Source organism: Eulemur rufifrons, chromosome 18 (assembly GCF_041146395.1).
Source record: "Eulemur rufifrons isolate Redbay chromosome 18, OSU_ERuf_1, whole genome shotgun sequence".
Lineage (NCBI taxonomy): Eukaryota > Metazoa > Chordata > Mammalia > Primates > Lemuridae > Eulemur > Eulemur rufifrons.
In genome coordinates this window covers 59,110,029-59,127,227 of record NC_091000.1, presented here as the reverse complement: position 1 = coordinate 59,127,227, position 17,199 = coordinate 59,110,029, and the positions used below count along the sequence as shown (strand labels likewise).

The following is a 17,199-nucleotide window of genomic DNA, read 5'->3' as shown; positions in this document are numbered from 1 at the left end:
AGGGAGGAGTGATATACTGTCTCCAGATGAGTGAATGAGATTTTTAATAAGAAAAGGAAGGAAGTTGGCATTTATTCTCCAGGTTTTTAGAAGACAGATCATAGAAAATGAAAGTAATGATGGAAGTTTGTGATCAGACTTAAGGAAGAACCTAAGAACCATTAGGAAGGACATTGAGGATCTTTAAGAAAGATCAGGCCAGCGACAGATCCAATGATTTACTCATGTATTTCCATAAAGAAAAAACGTACAGGTCAGATCGCCTGCTAAGGACATGTCCAACTCCATAACTCCAGGTTAGATATGTTAAAGTGGATTAACTCTAATGTGAAAATTTTAAAAAATAGAATGGGTTTATCTCTAATGGGATGCTAGATGTACACCTGTGTTGAGATAGGCCAGACCAGTGATGGTCAACCAGAACCAGGAAGGTTCCAGAATCTTCTTGGATTCTTAGCAACACTTAATGAACACGGCATGCCAATCATCGTAATAGACACACAATAAAAAAACACTTAGTCTTTCCTTTAAATTGATACTATTGATAAATATAAGCCTATAAACAGTTTATTTGCTTATCATGTCCCTTTTTTGTTTTTTAGAGACATAGTCTCCCTTTGTTGCCCAGACTATAGTACACTGGTGTAATCATAGCTCACTGTAACCTGTAACTTCTGGGCTCAAGCCATCCTCCTCCCTCAGCTTCCCGAGTAGCTGGGACTATAGGTGCTTGCCACTATGCCTGGCTAATTTTTTTTCTTTCTTTTCTTTTCTTTCTTTCTTTTTTTTTTTTTTTTTTTGTAGAGATAAGGTCTTACCATGTTGCCCAGCTAAGAATATTGACAAAGGAATAATTTTTACATTGGACAGAAGAAATTTAAATCAGTAGCCTCCCAAATCCCGCCCCCCCTTCTCTAAAATTCTATTACCTCAGGCCTTTCAGAGAGCACAATATAGTTTATAATCTTTGGATAAATACATTTCATGATGACAGTTACTTTTCTTTATGTTGTCTCAGGGTTACAGGAAATTCTAAAGAATAATTCTTGGTTCTAAACTAGACGATCCCCGGGGTTTCTTTTAGCCTCAACAATCCAACGTAATTATGGCATTGGCTTATGTTTATGTTTCACCTGAAGACTGGGGAGTTCCATGATAATAAACAGATGTGAATGGGTGCTATAGCAGGAATGAAACTCTGAATACCTAGGCGTTACTTGCTTGTGAACTGGCACTGATTTGAAGTTCAGGGTTTTATCATCATATAGCAAATGGACTGCATTTTTTAATGAAATTCGTTTCCAGGGAAAGATTGTCTTTTTATATTTAAGACTATCTCTTCAAAATCTCATGCAATTCTTGTTAGATATTTGTCCTTGCCCCTTGGAGGCCGGAGTTATCAACCTCTTACTTTACATCAGTTCTTTGATTTTTAAAGCCTATGTTTATCATCTTTAAGCGGCTGCACATACATATTGGTTTTCAATTTTAACTGCTATTCCAAGGGCCATAATACAGTTTCAGGGCAAGGTAATGTCATTGTGAGCAAGACCCATCCTCTGCAAGGTTGGCAAGCAAACTGGTTAGCGGAAAGCTAAAATGAGACCATGCAAACCATTAGCATCTTTTGAAGTCTTAAGAGGATAAAAAAGAAAGTGTATTTTCAAAAGAAAAAGAATCTACTCTTGGGTTCCTATGTTTACTTCAGTAGAAACCGTGCCCTTTCCTGCCACGTGAATATTGATTCTTTGATCATCTTGGAAACCATTGTCCAGAAAGGTTTTTCAGGTCAAACATAGAAAAATGCTAAAAAAAAGTATTTTAATAAATTAGTGGATAGTATCCATAATGACTAGTTTGTGATAAATGGCTGGTGTTTAAATGCATCAGTCGTTAAAACAGCAACTACCAAGGTTGATGTTCATGAAGCACATTGCACTGGCGTTGCCCTCTGACCCCGCAGCTGCCTGTGAGGGGGTCAAGTAGGTTTCTCCATTTCACTGATGAGGACCCAGAGACTAAGAGGCACAGCTAGTGAATGGCACAGCTGGGACTCACACAGTCCTGCTTACTCCGCATCTTGCTCTTCTGGTACCGCCTGCCCAGCCAAGCATGACCTAGAACATTCTTTGATGTTCTAGAGACAAAGTCAAGTAGAAAAGCCACCACTGTTTGGTTTCTCCATTAGAAATGGAGACTTCTGGGGGTAGGTGGCTGATGGTCCGATTCTGTATGTCTTTTTTTTTTTGAGACGTTACAATTTTTTTTTTAATTTCAGAGTATTACAGGGGTACAAACATTTTGGTTATGTATTAACAAATTGCTTTTGTATAGTTTGAGTGAAAGTTATAAGTGTCCCCATCACCCAGATAGTGTGCATCGTACCCGTTAGGTGTGAATTTACCCATCCCCTCCCACCTGCTTGATTTCCAATGAGTTTTATTTCCATATGTGCATATAAGTGTTGCTTGATTAGTTCCAATTTAATGGTGAGTACCTGTGGTGTTTGTTTTTCCATCCTTGTGATACTTCACTTAGAAGAATGGTCTCCAGTCCATTCAGGTTGATACAAGAGGTGTTTAGTTCACCATTTTTTTTATGGCTGAATAGGCTCTGTATGTCCTATGGTTTTATCCATCACATCCCAATCTCAGGCAATATTTCAGAAATGTAGGTCATTGGTCTCTGAAAGGACAGAGGTTGTGAATGAATTAATTTAAATCCATTACCCCTGCTGGAAAGAAAGAAACTCAAAATACATTCTCTACTCAGGAAGTCTCAGTGCCCTGGTCTATATATAGAACAGCATAGTTTCCTGCTGACTAAAATCCAGCAAAAAAACAAAAGCTCTAATGTTGCATTTCTTATCTTAGAAGGCTAATCCCAGGCCATGATAAATCACACAATGTATGCCTGCTTTCTTAAAATGAAGCTGATTAACTATTTTCTTGGGCTACAGTGGTTATTTCTGTTATTTTTCAGCCTCAGGCACTGCAATTTGCAGCATAATTTCTCACACATTTTTTGGTCTGCAAGAGGAAAAGAGCTGCTTGTTCCCTCTCCCCTCTGAGAACTCTCTTTATAGCTCGTGCAGACTAAATTACAAAAGCTGTTCCTATTGAAGTTTAATTTCATTTCCAGTGTCATATTTGTAGCTAATAAAATTTTCTCTGTCCTTTGAAGAGATTAATATATTTTTTATCATGCTAACACTTGATGCATTTAGAATCAGATACCAGAAAGCAATATCCCTTGATTACACATTTTTCTTTAGAAGTGATGGTAAAATGGTTTCCAAGTATTTTCGAGAGAAGATTGGGAATTTAAAAGCGGCAGTGATTTTTAATTTCACAACCTACCCTTGATTCCCTACAAGAGTTTCAACGGTGTCTGATACCCAGAAATTCCCCCCTCATACATGGGTCACCGTGCGTCCCTGCTCACCCGTCTGCACCCTGGAATGGAGAGAAAGTGGTGACTGTAAGGCCCCCTCGAAAGGGGAGCAGCTTTGTAATGAGCGGACTAGTAGCTGTCCTGGCATTCATTGCTTTATCAGTTATTTAAAGTAAGGTCTGAGCCTTGCCCTCACCCAGTAATGAACACGAAACATAAGTCGGTCTCTTCATTTTCAAAGTCTAGAGATTTCTTAGAAACATGTGTCCATTTAAATGGTAGGAAAATGGGGGCGGGGGGTGGTTATCGGAGAGGCCACACTGTGTTCTCAGTCTCCGTGTCTCCTGCTTAGTCTAGCAGAGTCGAAGAAGAGAGTTGAGTTTTCCAGAAAGAAGATTCATTAAAGGTCATTCTTAAAAAAAAAAATAATAATAATAATAATGAAGCTTTTCACTTCCCTAAGGAGCCATGGGGATGGGACGAAGGAAAGGAGAGATTTCAGTATGTGCCTTCCCCGACTCAAGAATGCCATTTTACTCGCAAACTCTCCACATCCCTTCTTTTTTTTTTTTTTTTTTTTTTTGTGCTTCTTTTGTAAATGGCAGGCATCCTGTTTTTAGGGAAACTTCTGCTCGTTCTTCCCTGTTCACTCAGGCCTTTGCCTCGTCTGGGGAGACGGCAAGGACACAGCCATGTCCTCGTCCTGCTGGGCTTACTTTTCAGTGGGAGGGACAGATATTACACCAAAAATACGGCATGTGATGTGGCGCAGGGTAGTGAGAGGAGAGTGATGGTAACACCTGTCTTTTCTCACAGAAACGTGTCATTAACGTGGCCACAATACGCACTAACCCCACGGCATGCCTCCTTTTCATTGGTAATACTCTATTATCCAAGCTTGGATTATCCGGCTTGGTAATTATTCTCTCCTTCCTCTTGTAGCCTGTTTTCTCTGCACACCTACTCACCCCAGCCCTGTGCTACTCACACAAACACTGTGGTGCCCCAAGTCTAGAATGCAACCCCCTCCCCGTGGGTTCCACAGTGGTCCCCATGGAAGGCCCTTCACAGCAAAATTCATAGCAACAGAGTATTGGGTGTTGTGAACATCTGTTATCCTTGCTTTTTGTTATGAAGGTAATTGTTATATTCCACGGCTTTTTAAAATTTGTGGTATAAATTGCACTTCATAGTCAGCGGGTACGTATATGGGAAAGGAACAGGCATTGCTGTGGTTCATAGAAAGAGCACAGGCCCTGGAGTGAGAAGACCCAAGTTCATGTCCCTGCTATGACCATAGCCATGTGATCACTCAGGTTCTCAGGCTCTTAATGTCCTCATCCATAAAAATCAAGATAATAACAATATGCTTCTTAACTCTGCAAGTTTTTGTGAAGGTTAAGTGAGCTGATGAACATTTACAATCCACTGTCGTAGGACACTCACAGTCTGTGTTGGCTGTTGTGGTTGTTTTGAAAGATGCTCCTGCCCCTTCATCCTGAGCCATGGAACCCCCTGGTGTATGTAAGTAATAGAAGGGAAATGTTCCAGAATGGTGCAACTGTCCAGCATCTTGTAAACATCACGGAACTGGCTTCAGTTTCTACCTGTTTGTCCCTATTCGTCAGGAAAATTATATTATTTGGGGCTACCTAGATGATAGGAAGCAGAAGTTATTTTTTATTCCCCTAGAGAATAATTTAGGCCTTTGGTGTTTGTTTGAATTCATCACAGAATGTTAGTATAAAAGGAAACCTTATAGATCTCACCTAGCCCAATGACCTCACCTTACAAAGCACCCTAACTCTGGATGGTCCTAACTGAAGTAGACTGACAGCCTGTGAGTACAGAACTGGGAAAATGGAATAACCGTGAGCTCTCTCTGTTCCGTCACCTGCGCACACGCAGTCTTGGGTGGAAGGCACACAGGTCCCATTGCTCCCTTCCTTGCATAGATTCTCAGTGCCTTTGCTGTTGGGATTGTCTTCTTAGGAAAGAGAACTCCAGATCACTATTTCCAAAAACCTTAATTCTCCTTCCACAAGGATACTTTTCCTACAACTGCAAGACTCTCTGTCTAAGGGTCAGGGAACATTATTTTAGTAAATTAAGTAATTAAAAATGTAATATGGCCTACTCTGATTCTGAGAGACAGCAAATATTTGGTTGGCTTTTCCATCAGTTCCAAAGACATGCGCAGTGATGAGGCTGGAGCAGGAAGATCGTGAATAATCAGCCTCTGCCTTTGAGAGGCTCCCAGTCCGTGGGGGTGGGGCAGGTGCTTAGCCATGCGTGTAATTATAACATAATGCGACAGATGCTATGGCAGAGGTGGGAGCAGGAGGTTTGTTGGTGAGAAGGGACTGATTTCCACTGGAAAAAAATCAGAAAAGCTGCTCAAATGAAGTGGGATTTGAGCCATCGCCAAAGGATGGGTAGGATGCTCCAGGCCAAACCGACGGGGGAGTTCTGAGGCAGAGTGACGGCGGGAGTCTACAGTGTACTTGGGCAGTGGCAAGTGGCCTGGTGTGGCTGGAGCTCTGGGAACATGGTACGGAATAGTATCACAAGATCGAAAGGAGCTGAGGATCAGATCATGAGATGCCTCCTAGTCCATGCCAAAGAGGGAGAGTTTATCCAGTTCAGTGAGTCCCTTCTAGCCTCTTTCAATTGGGAGAATTACATGATCAGACCTGTTTGACAGCAGTATAGAGGCTAGGATAGGTGGCGGTGGGGAGAGGGAGGTTCTGGAAGAAGAGTAACGTTCAGAAACATTGCAGGACGACTGCTTCTGTGCAGGCAACAGTCAGTGACATCAGTGAGAGATTGGGTCCTGTAGTCTGACTGAGTCCAATCATGCCTGCACCCCTCTGGCTGTGTGGCCTTGGTCATGTGCTTTCATGTTTTCCTCTCCAAAATGTGGGGGTCAAAATGTACCTATCTTCTAGGGTTGTCGTGAGGATTAAATGGATCAATACATGGTATAGTGTGAGTGTTAAAAAAATGTTAACTTTTATCATCATTATCTACAATAATCCAGTAAGAATTAACAAAGCCTCTAACCAGGGGGTTAGGATGAGGTGCTTTATGTTTCGCTGTGGTTTTAGAAGCTAGTCAGCCAATGGGAAGAGGAACAGTGAACACAGCCCATGGGTAGTGAAGTCCATTTTGAATTCAGAGCAAACTAAATGCTTAATGCCAAAGAGTTTTGATGTGAATGGTCCAGAATAGATTTTATTACATGACTCAGCTGTTTCTCAGGGAGTTTGACAGCACTTGGGAAGATGTGGTGACTCCTTCAGGCCACTAGAGTGTCATTGAGTAAATCACTGATCTGGGCAACATAATGAGAAAAGCTGATTCACTCAAGAGCCACTTTGGAGCTCTTGCATTAGGGGTAATGGCTCAGGAACGAAAGCAGGGATGCAAATAGCTGAGTGGGACCCCAAGAGCATCAGAGTGTTGATACAGCCCCCAGAATGCCAGCCTGAGGGACAGCAAGTCAGGAACTTGCGTGATAGGATATGGACGATTCTCCATCATCCGGTGAATACTGCAAATTCCTGATGATCAATACCTAAGTGGCTTTTTAAAGAGACTCATGTGGTACAACTCTGAGAATGCAGCACTAGCAAAGCCACTGTGGATGCTGTAGGCCAGTGTTTCCCCCATGTGGGACAGTTTTGTCCCCTGGAGGACATTTGGCAACATACAGAGATTTGGAGAAAGAACTACTAGCATCTAGAGGGTAGAGGCCAGGAGGGCTGCTAAACACACTACAGTGCACAGGACAGTCCCCAGAGCAAAGAATTGTCCAGCCCGAAATGTCAGTCATGCCCATGTTGAAAAAAAAGCCTGGTCTGCTAGGCCAGCATTTAACCAAAATGTGTTATTTCCATAATTAGTGGTACTAAGCATAAAATAAGCTTAGAACAACCTTTTATAAGTTTTACTATTTTATTAAATGTTATATGTATGTCAATATTAACACGTGGATTGTAAATATAAAAATATATATTTATCTTAACATGTTATAAACATATAATTATCATATATAGCCTGTGGTTACAAAAATATTTGCTTAAGATGAGGCTACAATAGTGTTGAAGTTTTTAAAAAAGTACTGCATTGACTTAAAAATACAAAGCAAATAATAGTGAACGGACTGCAAAGATGGCATACACGAAAAATTAAGGAGGTGTGAGTATGATCGAGGTTTAGGAAACATTGGTTTAGATCAGGGCTCAGAAAACTTTTTCTGTAAAGAACTGGATAGTAGTAAGTATTTTAAGCTCTCTTGCAACTATTCTGCTCTACCATTTTGGTCCCAAAGCAGCCACGACGATGGGTAAACAGATGGGTCCCCTCACCACCCTGACAATTCCGAACCCAGTGTCTAAGATGAATCCTTTAAACCTGTGGTCCCCAACCCCTAGGCTGCGGACTGGTACCGGTCCATGGCCTGTTAGGGACTGGGCTGTAGAGCTCTGCCATCCCCACCCCACCCCACCCCTGTCCATGGAAAAATTGTTTTCCATGAAACTTAGGACAAGGAACGGAGGCAGAGGGAGCACACAGCAGGAGGTGAGCAGCAGGTGAGCAAGGAAGCTTCATCTGTATTTACAGCTGCTCCCCATAGCTCGCATCACCGCCTGAGCTCCACCTCCCTCCCACCCTCCCCACCCCCATCCAGGGAAAAAATTTTGTCTTCCATGAAACCGGTTCCCGGTGCCAAAAAGGTTGGGGACTGCTGCTTTAAACTCAATGCCCAGGAGTGGCCTGCTCATGGCAGGGCAGAGCGCTATTACTTACCTCGATTAGTAAGATCTAAAACAGCTGTAAAGTAATGATGCCCATTTTTTACACATGCTGTTGACAAGGCATGATCTTTCCCCCATTTTGCATGGGTATAGTTAGTAGGGTTTGTGTTTAATCAAAGTATACAATCTTGTTAGGTATCACGGTTCAACTTTGGGATACAGAATATTGTGACAGAGTGGGCTCAAATTCCAACTCCTTCCTTTAACGGGTTGTGGGCCTGTAAACTCCCCTCTCAGAGCTTCGAATTTGTGTTTCATAAAATAGGGGTAATGGCACCTGTCCTGTAGGGTTGTCATAAAGGTGAAGTAAGATACTGTATGTGAAAGTTCTAGAACAGTGGGTGACACTTGCAGTAAATGTTCCCTTTTTTCACTCTCCCTCCTCTTGTTCTCCGCCTTGACTCTTTCATGTACTCGATGAGAATGTCCTCTCTGTCATTATCTAAGCCATTGATAAAGGTGCCAGCGGAGTCTGGGCCACCACATCCCTGCAGTACACCATGAGATGCCTTCCTGAAAATTAAATTTGAAACAATTTCTTAATGCCTTTGAATATGGTTTGTCAACCACTTACAAATGCATCTAAGTAGCAGTCATTCCAGCTCATATTTCTTTCCTTCAGCTAAAACAATAAACAATGACTGTGTCCACTTTGCATCAGGCATGGTACCAGCACCAGAGACAAACACGAGACACGGCTCCTGTCTTGCCAGGAGCCTACAGCCTGGGTGGAAAGGGGAATGGTACATAAACAGATGGTCACGACCTTCACAGTTGAGCAGTCTACCGTGAACACAGGCAAGGCGTTGCCTGAGACAAGTCGTAAAAGATAGGAATGAATGGGGTGAAGATGGGATAGGTGCACGTTCCAGGCCCGAGAGTGTTGAATGCATAGTTGCAGGTGACCAGGGGTAGCTGTTTGGAGACAGAGGTGAGAAGGGGAAATGAGGCTGGGTTAATTACGTGGGCCATATTGTATACAGTGTGGTAAGCACATCATACTGTGTTTTAACTACTGCTTGTAGGGCTGGTGGTTTTCACCTCTTTTTTGCAATGAAGGCCTTTATTTTGAGCAAATCTTCTACATGACAGTCTAGTATATAGAAGCGGCGTTGCTGAGACTGACATTCTGCTGGGTGTTCCCTTTTCTGCCCACCACCTCCAGGGGCAGAGGCCACACATAATGAGACGCTGCATTGGAGTTGGTCTTGTTCTTTGCTCATAATGTGTGAACTGGTTTTCCATTTGTCATTCCTAGAGCACTGGTCTTATAGGTTGGGGCGGCCTTCAACATTCTAATGGGCGAGGCTCGCAGATCCAAGCTTTACAAGGCTGCTCTGACAGAAGTGTAGGGAATGGGCAGAAACTGGGCTTGCTGCAAAAGCACTTGGGGGGCCGTTTCTGTAAAGAACAAGTGAGAGTCTCATTTAAGGCCAGGCCAATGGGCTACTTCACATGCACCAGCCCTACAAAAAAGACATGATTTGCCCACTTCTGCAGTTGAGGAAGCCGAGCTCAGAGGTTCAACAATTTGCCCAATGTCAAGAAGAGAGAAAGAGAGTGAGTGGCAAATCGTGGCCTCAGATCTGTCTTGACTCCTCAAACTGAGGGCCCCTGATAACCCTTCCAGCCTCCTTCTCCACTCTTTTCTTGCTCTCCTGGGGTTCTCCATAGTTACAAATATGTGGGTATTTGTCTTCCTCTCAGGACCTTTCCTGACACGTGGTTGGCATTCAGTGGATGTTTATTAACAGAATATTTGAAACCTCTTTTGGTCAATTCACCTAGCTTCCTGGAAAACACCTCCTTCCTTCTTAAGGAAGCTGCGTATTCTAGCAGGTGCTAGGAGTCACACTTCAGGAAGATGACCTCACTGGCCCCGGAGGTCTCCAGCTGTTTCTGTAGCGCCCCCAACAAGTAGCTGCTGACTACCATGACTGGTCCCTGGTCCCTGGTACCTGCCAAAGCAGCTGGGGGTCCCCCATGTAACCCCATCCTTCTCAAGAAGATCTCACACTTCCCATGTGTCTTTGAAGGAAAGGAAACCACAGCTTCTTGTTTATCACAGACTACCTTGGGGATGAATTGCTTATCTTCCCTTCTCTGTCCTCTTGAATCAGTTTGGAGCCTTCTACCTTAAGAAACTCATGCTTTCTGGTCTCCAGCTTTTTTTTTTTTTTTTTCTTTCCACGAAAGAGTCTTCCCACCAGATAAGAATATCTCCGGGCTGCTTCGCATCCTGGCTCCCAGCTGCCGCATCCCAAGCTCTGTGCCTTCGTGGGAACCATTGCTATTAAACTGTAAAGAGGGGAGAGGGAAAGGCAGGATTGGGGCAAAACACACGCCATGGATTACGTTTTTGCCTCTTCCATTCCTATTTCCTTCAGTACCCAGTGTGGAAATCCAGGCACTGTTGGAATGCAGTCGCTGCTGGTGCCCGATGGAAGGGCCACCTCCAGGGTGGCAGGAAGTTCCCCATCAGCCCATATTCCAGTTACATGTTATAATTGTCACACTGGAGACCATCTGTCATGTATTTCACTGTCCTGCTCCCATTGCCATTTGTATTAGGTGGGAAATGGGCCCACTTAAACTGCGTAAGGTGCTGCATTTTTGTAAATATGTGATTTAATTCTTATTCAGTAGTTGAAGTTTTTTTTTTTAAGTTGATTTGGTTCATTGCCTCAAATGTTATAGCTCATAATGTGTTAACTAGATTTTCCACGTGTCACTGAAGAGCTATGTGGAAAATACAAAGAGAAAAACAGCTCTTGGGAAACAATGGAAGGAAGAAAGTTAATTGAATTTAAATTAGACATAGCAATAATTTAAAGCATAATTGAAAGCTTCAAAGGAGACTCATGCATTCATATGTCGTAAGTAAGATTTGTCTTGGACAAAATATTGAGATGTAAATCTTACTGATCGATAACATAACCTTATGCTCCATTTCCTTATGAGTGTCAGACACTTTTGGTTGTAAAATGCACTGAGTTTCCTATGTTTAGAAATTCCTTAAATGAAAGACATAAATTCCACTTCCAGTTAATCTGAAAAAGAATTACAAAATTTAACTATGTGTTTCTGGCTCCATATTCTCATTCTTGCTGGACTTTATGGACAGCCTGTCATTAAAAGGATTCTAAATTGTTATATCATCCTTAGACGCTATTAAGAAAATAACTCTTTTCTTTATTTTTGATGACATGTATTTTCTAATTTTCCAACAATGAACTTGTATAGCTTTTTAAAACATTAAATATATTTGATGAGAGTTGGCTCAACTTAAGAGATAGAACGAAAATTATCATCATCATTGCTTCTTAGAAAACTGACCTTACAGAAAAACCAGACTGGTGTCACCTGTGGCTCCCTGCTGAGGATCTGACACCGTCCCTGGGAGAGAACTTTCTCTAGGTCATCCCTGACTGTGTCACGCATGGGTCTCCAGCCTTCTACTCGCCGCCCCCAACCCCCTTGCCTTTCTCCGAGTCTCCACCTGTGACATTTCAGTCTCTCCCACACTCAATTCCCATCAGTCACCCTGTACAGCTTGTGAAAACTGGAACCTCAGTTATTATCTTTCCCTCCTGGATCTCTTGCTCCGCTATCAAATTAATCCTTTACCCCTGCTTTTCAAAAATTTTTTTAATATTGTGGCAAACACACATAACATAAAATTTACCATCTTAACCATTTTAAAACGTACAGTTCAGTGGCATTAAGTACGTTCACATTGTTGTGCAACCATCACCACCACCCATTCACAGGGAATTATAATTCTTATTTCCTATTCCATGCCACCGCCACCTTCAGGAAACGCTGCCATCCTAAAACGATTAACTGTAAGATGAGAAATGGGATTTTAATAGCCCGGTGTACCCTTTGTCTCTTAGGACTGGACAACTGAGTTTGCAAATGATGCCAGTGCCTTTCTATAACATGTTAGCCAAAATGAATTTCCTCTTTCCTCCTTCTCTTTAAACAGCTCTGAGCAGCGGGTCCCCTGTTCCACTTCTTACCACAGCTCTGGTTTGCACTCGGGTGACGGTGTCACAAAAGCAGGACCTATGGGCCTTCCAGAAATAAGACAAGTGCCAACTGTTGTGATTGAATGTGATGACAATAAAGAAAATGTGCCTCATGAATCAGACTACGAAGACTCTTCTTGCCTGTACACAAGAGAAGAGGAGGAAGAGGAAGAGGACGAAGATGATGACAGCTCATTGTATACCAGTACGTTCATCCAGCCTCTTCACAGTGGGCAGAGGGCAGCATGGTATTGTGGACAGAGAGCCTGTCCACTGGGTTCTGACCCTGAGTGTGGTGTTCACTGGCCCTGGGTCATACCAACCCTGAGTGTGGTGTTCACTGGCCCTGGGCCACACCGACCCTGAGAGTGGTGTTAACTGGCCCTGGGTCACACTGACCCTGAGAGTGGTGTTAACTGGCCCTGGGCCACACCGACCCTGAGAGTGGTGTTAACTGGCCCTGGGTCACACCCACCCTGAGAGTGGTGTTAACTGGCCCTGGGCCACACCGACCCTGAGAGTGGTGTTAACTAGCCCTGGGTCACACCCACCCTGAGAGTGGTGTTAACTGGCCCTGGGCCACACCGACCCTGAGAGTGGTGTTAACTGACCCTGGGTCATATCGACCCTGAGAGTGGTGTTAACTAGCCCTGGGTCAGAGGGCAGCTCAATTAACCTCCAAGGGACTCACTTCATACACCAGCAATATGAGAGCATAAATGTCCTTAAAATACCCTCATAACTCTAAAAATTGCAACACCATGCTCCTACCTCCTACCTCTTCAGATGGCTGTGTTGCCTCCCTTGGGTACAACCCCCTCCCTCCAAATTAATAAGGGAGGGGATAAAAAAGCTTAAAAGTCTGTTCCCATCTAGAAAACACTGAGAAATACTAACCACTGTGTATGCAACAAATTCATTTTTAAGCACATCTCAGCAACTTTAAAAGGCCTGAACTTAAATTTCTCATTTCAGACCTTTAAATGGGCTAAGAAATAAGAGAAGAAATGGAGAAAGCAAAGTTCTAAACCTATCATTGTGGTCTGATAAGTAATCAACTTTTTAATGAACAAATATATAACAGCAACCATGTATTAAATATATATACTGTATGCCTGACAACAGGCTAAGATTTTAATCTCTTACTTATATCTCAATACCCCTGTGGCATAGACACTATTACCCCCGTTTTATAGATAAGGGCAGAAAATGGAGACATAAGGAGGTGGCCCAGAGCCTCACTTCTGCTAAGGGGGCTCTGGGATTTAGTGGCGGCTGCGTCAGATTCCAAAGCACATGTTCCAAAACCAGTGGAGGCAGAAGGAACAGCACTACTAAATAAAGCCCAGAGGAATCCCCAGACTTGTTGCTTGTCGGTACCATCCTCTTGCTCTGTACTCACCAGGCTTCAGCTAGCAGGTTAAAGTTGGGACCCAGCGAGAGCCCTGGTGAGCTGTCAGCTGCTCAAAGTGATGTCAAGGAGGAACCTGACAAGGCAGGCAAAGCCCCAAGTGGTCAGTGAATGGAGAAGCAGCTGCTCTGCTCTGTTTGCCGTTTTGTACCCAGGGAATTGAATGTTTCATACCAGGATTTCTTTGACCTCAGCACTCTTGGCATTTTGGACCAGATCATTCTTTGTCGTAGGGGCTGTGCTGTTCACTGTAGGATGCTTAGCACCCCTAGCCTCCATCCTCGAGCTGCCAGTAGCAGCCTCCCCCTGCCACCGCAGTTGTGATAACCAGAAACACCTCTAGACCTTGCCAAGTGTGCCCTGGGGTGCAAAATCGTCCCTGGCTGAGAACCAGGGATTTATACCAGAAGTAAGGAAGCCCTGCCTGGCTGCTCGGAAACCCTCATGTTAAAAAGAAAGAGCAACCGCGGGATATTGCCTGTTTTAAAGCCCTCACCTCCACTCCCACCCCAAACTGGCCCCGCTGTGTCTGTCCACCTTCATCCTCCTTCCTGTCCCCTAGCTCCAGCATAGGCCATCTCTTCTGTGTCCTGTGATCGCCTGGCTTATCTGTCACCACGGAGCTTGGGCAGGTGCAGATCCCCCCAGCCCTGCTGCCTGTTGGAATCTCATCTCTCCTTCAGGGGTCAGCCCCTCCTCCTCCGGAAGCCTGTCTCCCCGCTCTGCAGTGTCCCGCACCCCACTGCTGCTCCTGCCCTCATTCGTGACGCTGCCTGCATGCTGGGCGTTCCGGTGAGCGGAGCTCCAGCCACAGACTCCCCGGGTGCTCCCCACATGCCCCGCACAGTGCTAGGAGGACAGGCCATGCCAGTGGCAGGAACTCTGTGAACTGAGGCCTTAACCACTCTCAGGTGTTAAGCCCTTGATGACTTCCTTCCTGCCTTGTGCCTTATGGTCCAGGGTTGGCCTTGACGGAGCCCAGGCAGATATGTGTCAGCCCTAATTAAGTCATTTCTCCCTCCTGCAGGCTCCCTGGCCATAAAGGTCTGCAGGAAGGACTCCTTGGCCATCAAACTCAGCAACAGGCCCTCCAAGCGAGAGCTAGAAGAAAAGAACATCCTTCCCAGGCAGACGGACGAAGAGCGGCTGGAGCTGAGGCAACAGATCGGCACCAAGCTCACCAGGTAGGTTGGCAGCACCTCTGTCCTCCCCACTCCAGACTGCAGGAGAAGAATTCAGTCTCCACCCGCAATTCAGTCCTTGGTGTTTCTTGAGTAACTTACTGCAGAAAGAGCCAGTGGAAAACATCCCATTTTGTCTCTAGGGTTGCTTCTGCAGTTCTCTCTCCTTCACTCATCCAAATCTTAGAAATTTCACTTGATTCAAGCTTCAGGGAGAAACTGACAGGTTTCCAGGGAGAATAACCATCTATAGGAAAATCTCTATCATCCAACAGAATTGAAAACCTATGTATAGATGAGTTGTGGTTTGGTTAAGCACAAAGCAGTCAGATAAACACACTCTCTGCTGTCCTGTTAAGTGGTTGGTAGTGGTGCCTCAGGATTCTTCCTGAGTGAGTGCCCTTTATGTGTGGATACCAGAGACATAGGCATAGCTTTATGCTATATTAATATATTAAACACCTATGTGTGTGTTTGTAATCTAGGGCATGTTTGTATGGTATTAGGTAACATTTGTGGAGCAGTTATTATTGGCCAGTATTGTTTAAACCTTCTACATGTATTAAATCATTTAATCTTGGAGCCTTTCTATAAGGTAGACATTTGTATGCCTGTTTTACAAGTGAGAACACCAGGCATAGAGAACTGTAGTAACCTCGCATAATGTCTCACAGCACAGCTCCGGAGTGCTCCCTTCTGGGCCCTAACTTTGCACCAGGCACTGCGCTGAGTGTTTGGATGTAATAGAAGTCTATAGGGGCCTCATCCTGCCTCTCCCTCTTACTGGCTGTATAGCCTTCAGTAAGGCACTCGTTCTCCTTGCCTGTGTTTCTGCATTTGTTAAACAGTGAGCTGTGAAAATTAAACAACGTAAGTATTTAAAACAGTGTCTGGCCCAGAGCAAGCTCTCAATTATCCGTTGTCATTATCACCCTCACATTGTACAAGTGAGCAAAGTGGTACCTAAAGAGGTTACGCAGGCATAGGCGTCATCCCGTGGTATGCTGGTGTCTTCCCTGCCCTCTGATTTATTTTGTTTCTTAAGGGCAGCTTCTTTCTCATACGTAACTAGGTTTTCAACTGGAGGATGATGTGGTGACAGTGCAAGGCTGTGTAAAATGGTCAACACTCATAGATGATTTGACCTAGTGTTACGCAGTCTTCAGAGTCAGAGAATGAAAATATCTAACCACCTGCTATCCACACACACACACTGTCTCTCACTGAATGGAGTAACGTAGCCACAGTGTGGTTGTCCGGATCTCTCTTAATATCTCAGTGATAGCTACAACTGTCTAGAGTTCCCATCCCATTGTCAGAAAGCCTGATTGTTCAACATTCTTCCTTCTATTGAACCAAAATTTCTGTCCATGCAACTCCCACCCATTGTTCTTATTCTGGTTTTTGTAGCCTCATCCCTCTTAACAAGTCATGCTCTAGAGGACTTGGAGACAGTGATCCTGGTCTTCCCAGTTCTCTTCTCCCAGACTACATATAACCAGATCTTATGACGGGGTGGGTGGGTGGGTATGGTTCTGGGCTGCTTCCTGACCCAGCTTGTTCACGTTTGCACATTATCCTTTGGGGGATAAGGAAAAAGAGAAGGAGCAGGTCCTTGAACCAGCCCTCTTTCCCAAAGTTCAACTCCACCCCTCCTCCCCTGAGCATGGGCATCCTTTATCATACTTCCTTCGCTCACTTCCCATTTCCCCAGCTCCACTACAGCACAGGCAGAGCCCCAGATATGTGGGGGGCTCATGGAGACATGTCTGCAGATGTGAGGTGCCAATGCATCTGGCTGTCCAGGGTGGCCTCTTCTGTGGAGAGCTGGAGAGAGAGATGGGAGACGTAGGAAGCCGATGGGAGAGGCTGGCCACCTGTTTGTCCACTGTAGAGCCCCTCTGCCTGGTGTTAACTGGCATGGTGAAAAAGGGCACCATTGTCCCAGAGCATACTCCTGAAAAGAAAGACAGCCCCAGCCTCTCATGCCTGAACACACATCCACATACGACCACCATGACCAGCTGGAAAAGGCTACGTCAAAACCCAGAGGTGGGAAGAGACAAAGACCATCCATGCACCAGAAGAAGTTCTCTGCATCTGAAATCTTGTCCTGGGGAACCAACCCTTTCTCAACCCTTCTTCTTGCAAGGACACTTAAATACTAGTTGGAATTTGTAAAATCCACTGAAGGTTGACCGTAGCGTGTGTCCACTCCCAGCCTTCATTCATTATGATCAATAGCAGGAGAAGACACAGCGGCTCAGGAGAGAAAGACACAAGCAGAGAAGGCAGTGTTGAACAGGCTCTGAGCTGGCCTGCGTCTCCCTCTGAATCCACTTTGTCTCTGTTCACTCTTTCAG

General features: G+C 44.4%; 1 protein-coding gene across 9 annotated transcripts in view; it reads left to right on the top strand.

The window, feature by feature from the left end:
• PHACTR1 (phosphatase and actin regulator 1) overlaps positions 1-17,199 on the top strand; it is a 502,791-nt gene that overhangs the window by 441,222 nt on the left and 44,370 nt on the right. For all 9 annotated transcript variants that reach the window (XM_069493048.1, XM_069493047.1, XM_069493046.1 and 6 more), the window contains 2 exons: positions 12,202-12,449; positions 14,683-14,839. In XM_069493048.1, the coding sequence (XP_069349149.1) occupies positions 12,202-12,449; positions 14,683-14,839 (405 nt within the window). The remainder of the gene's footprint in view (positions 1-12,201; positions 12,450-14,682; positions 14,840-17,199) is intronic.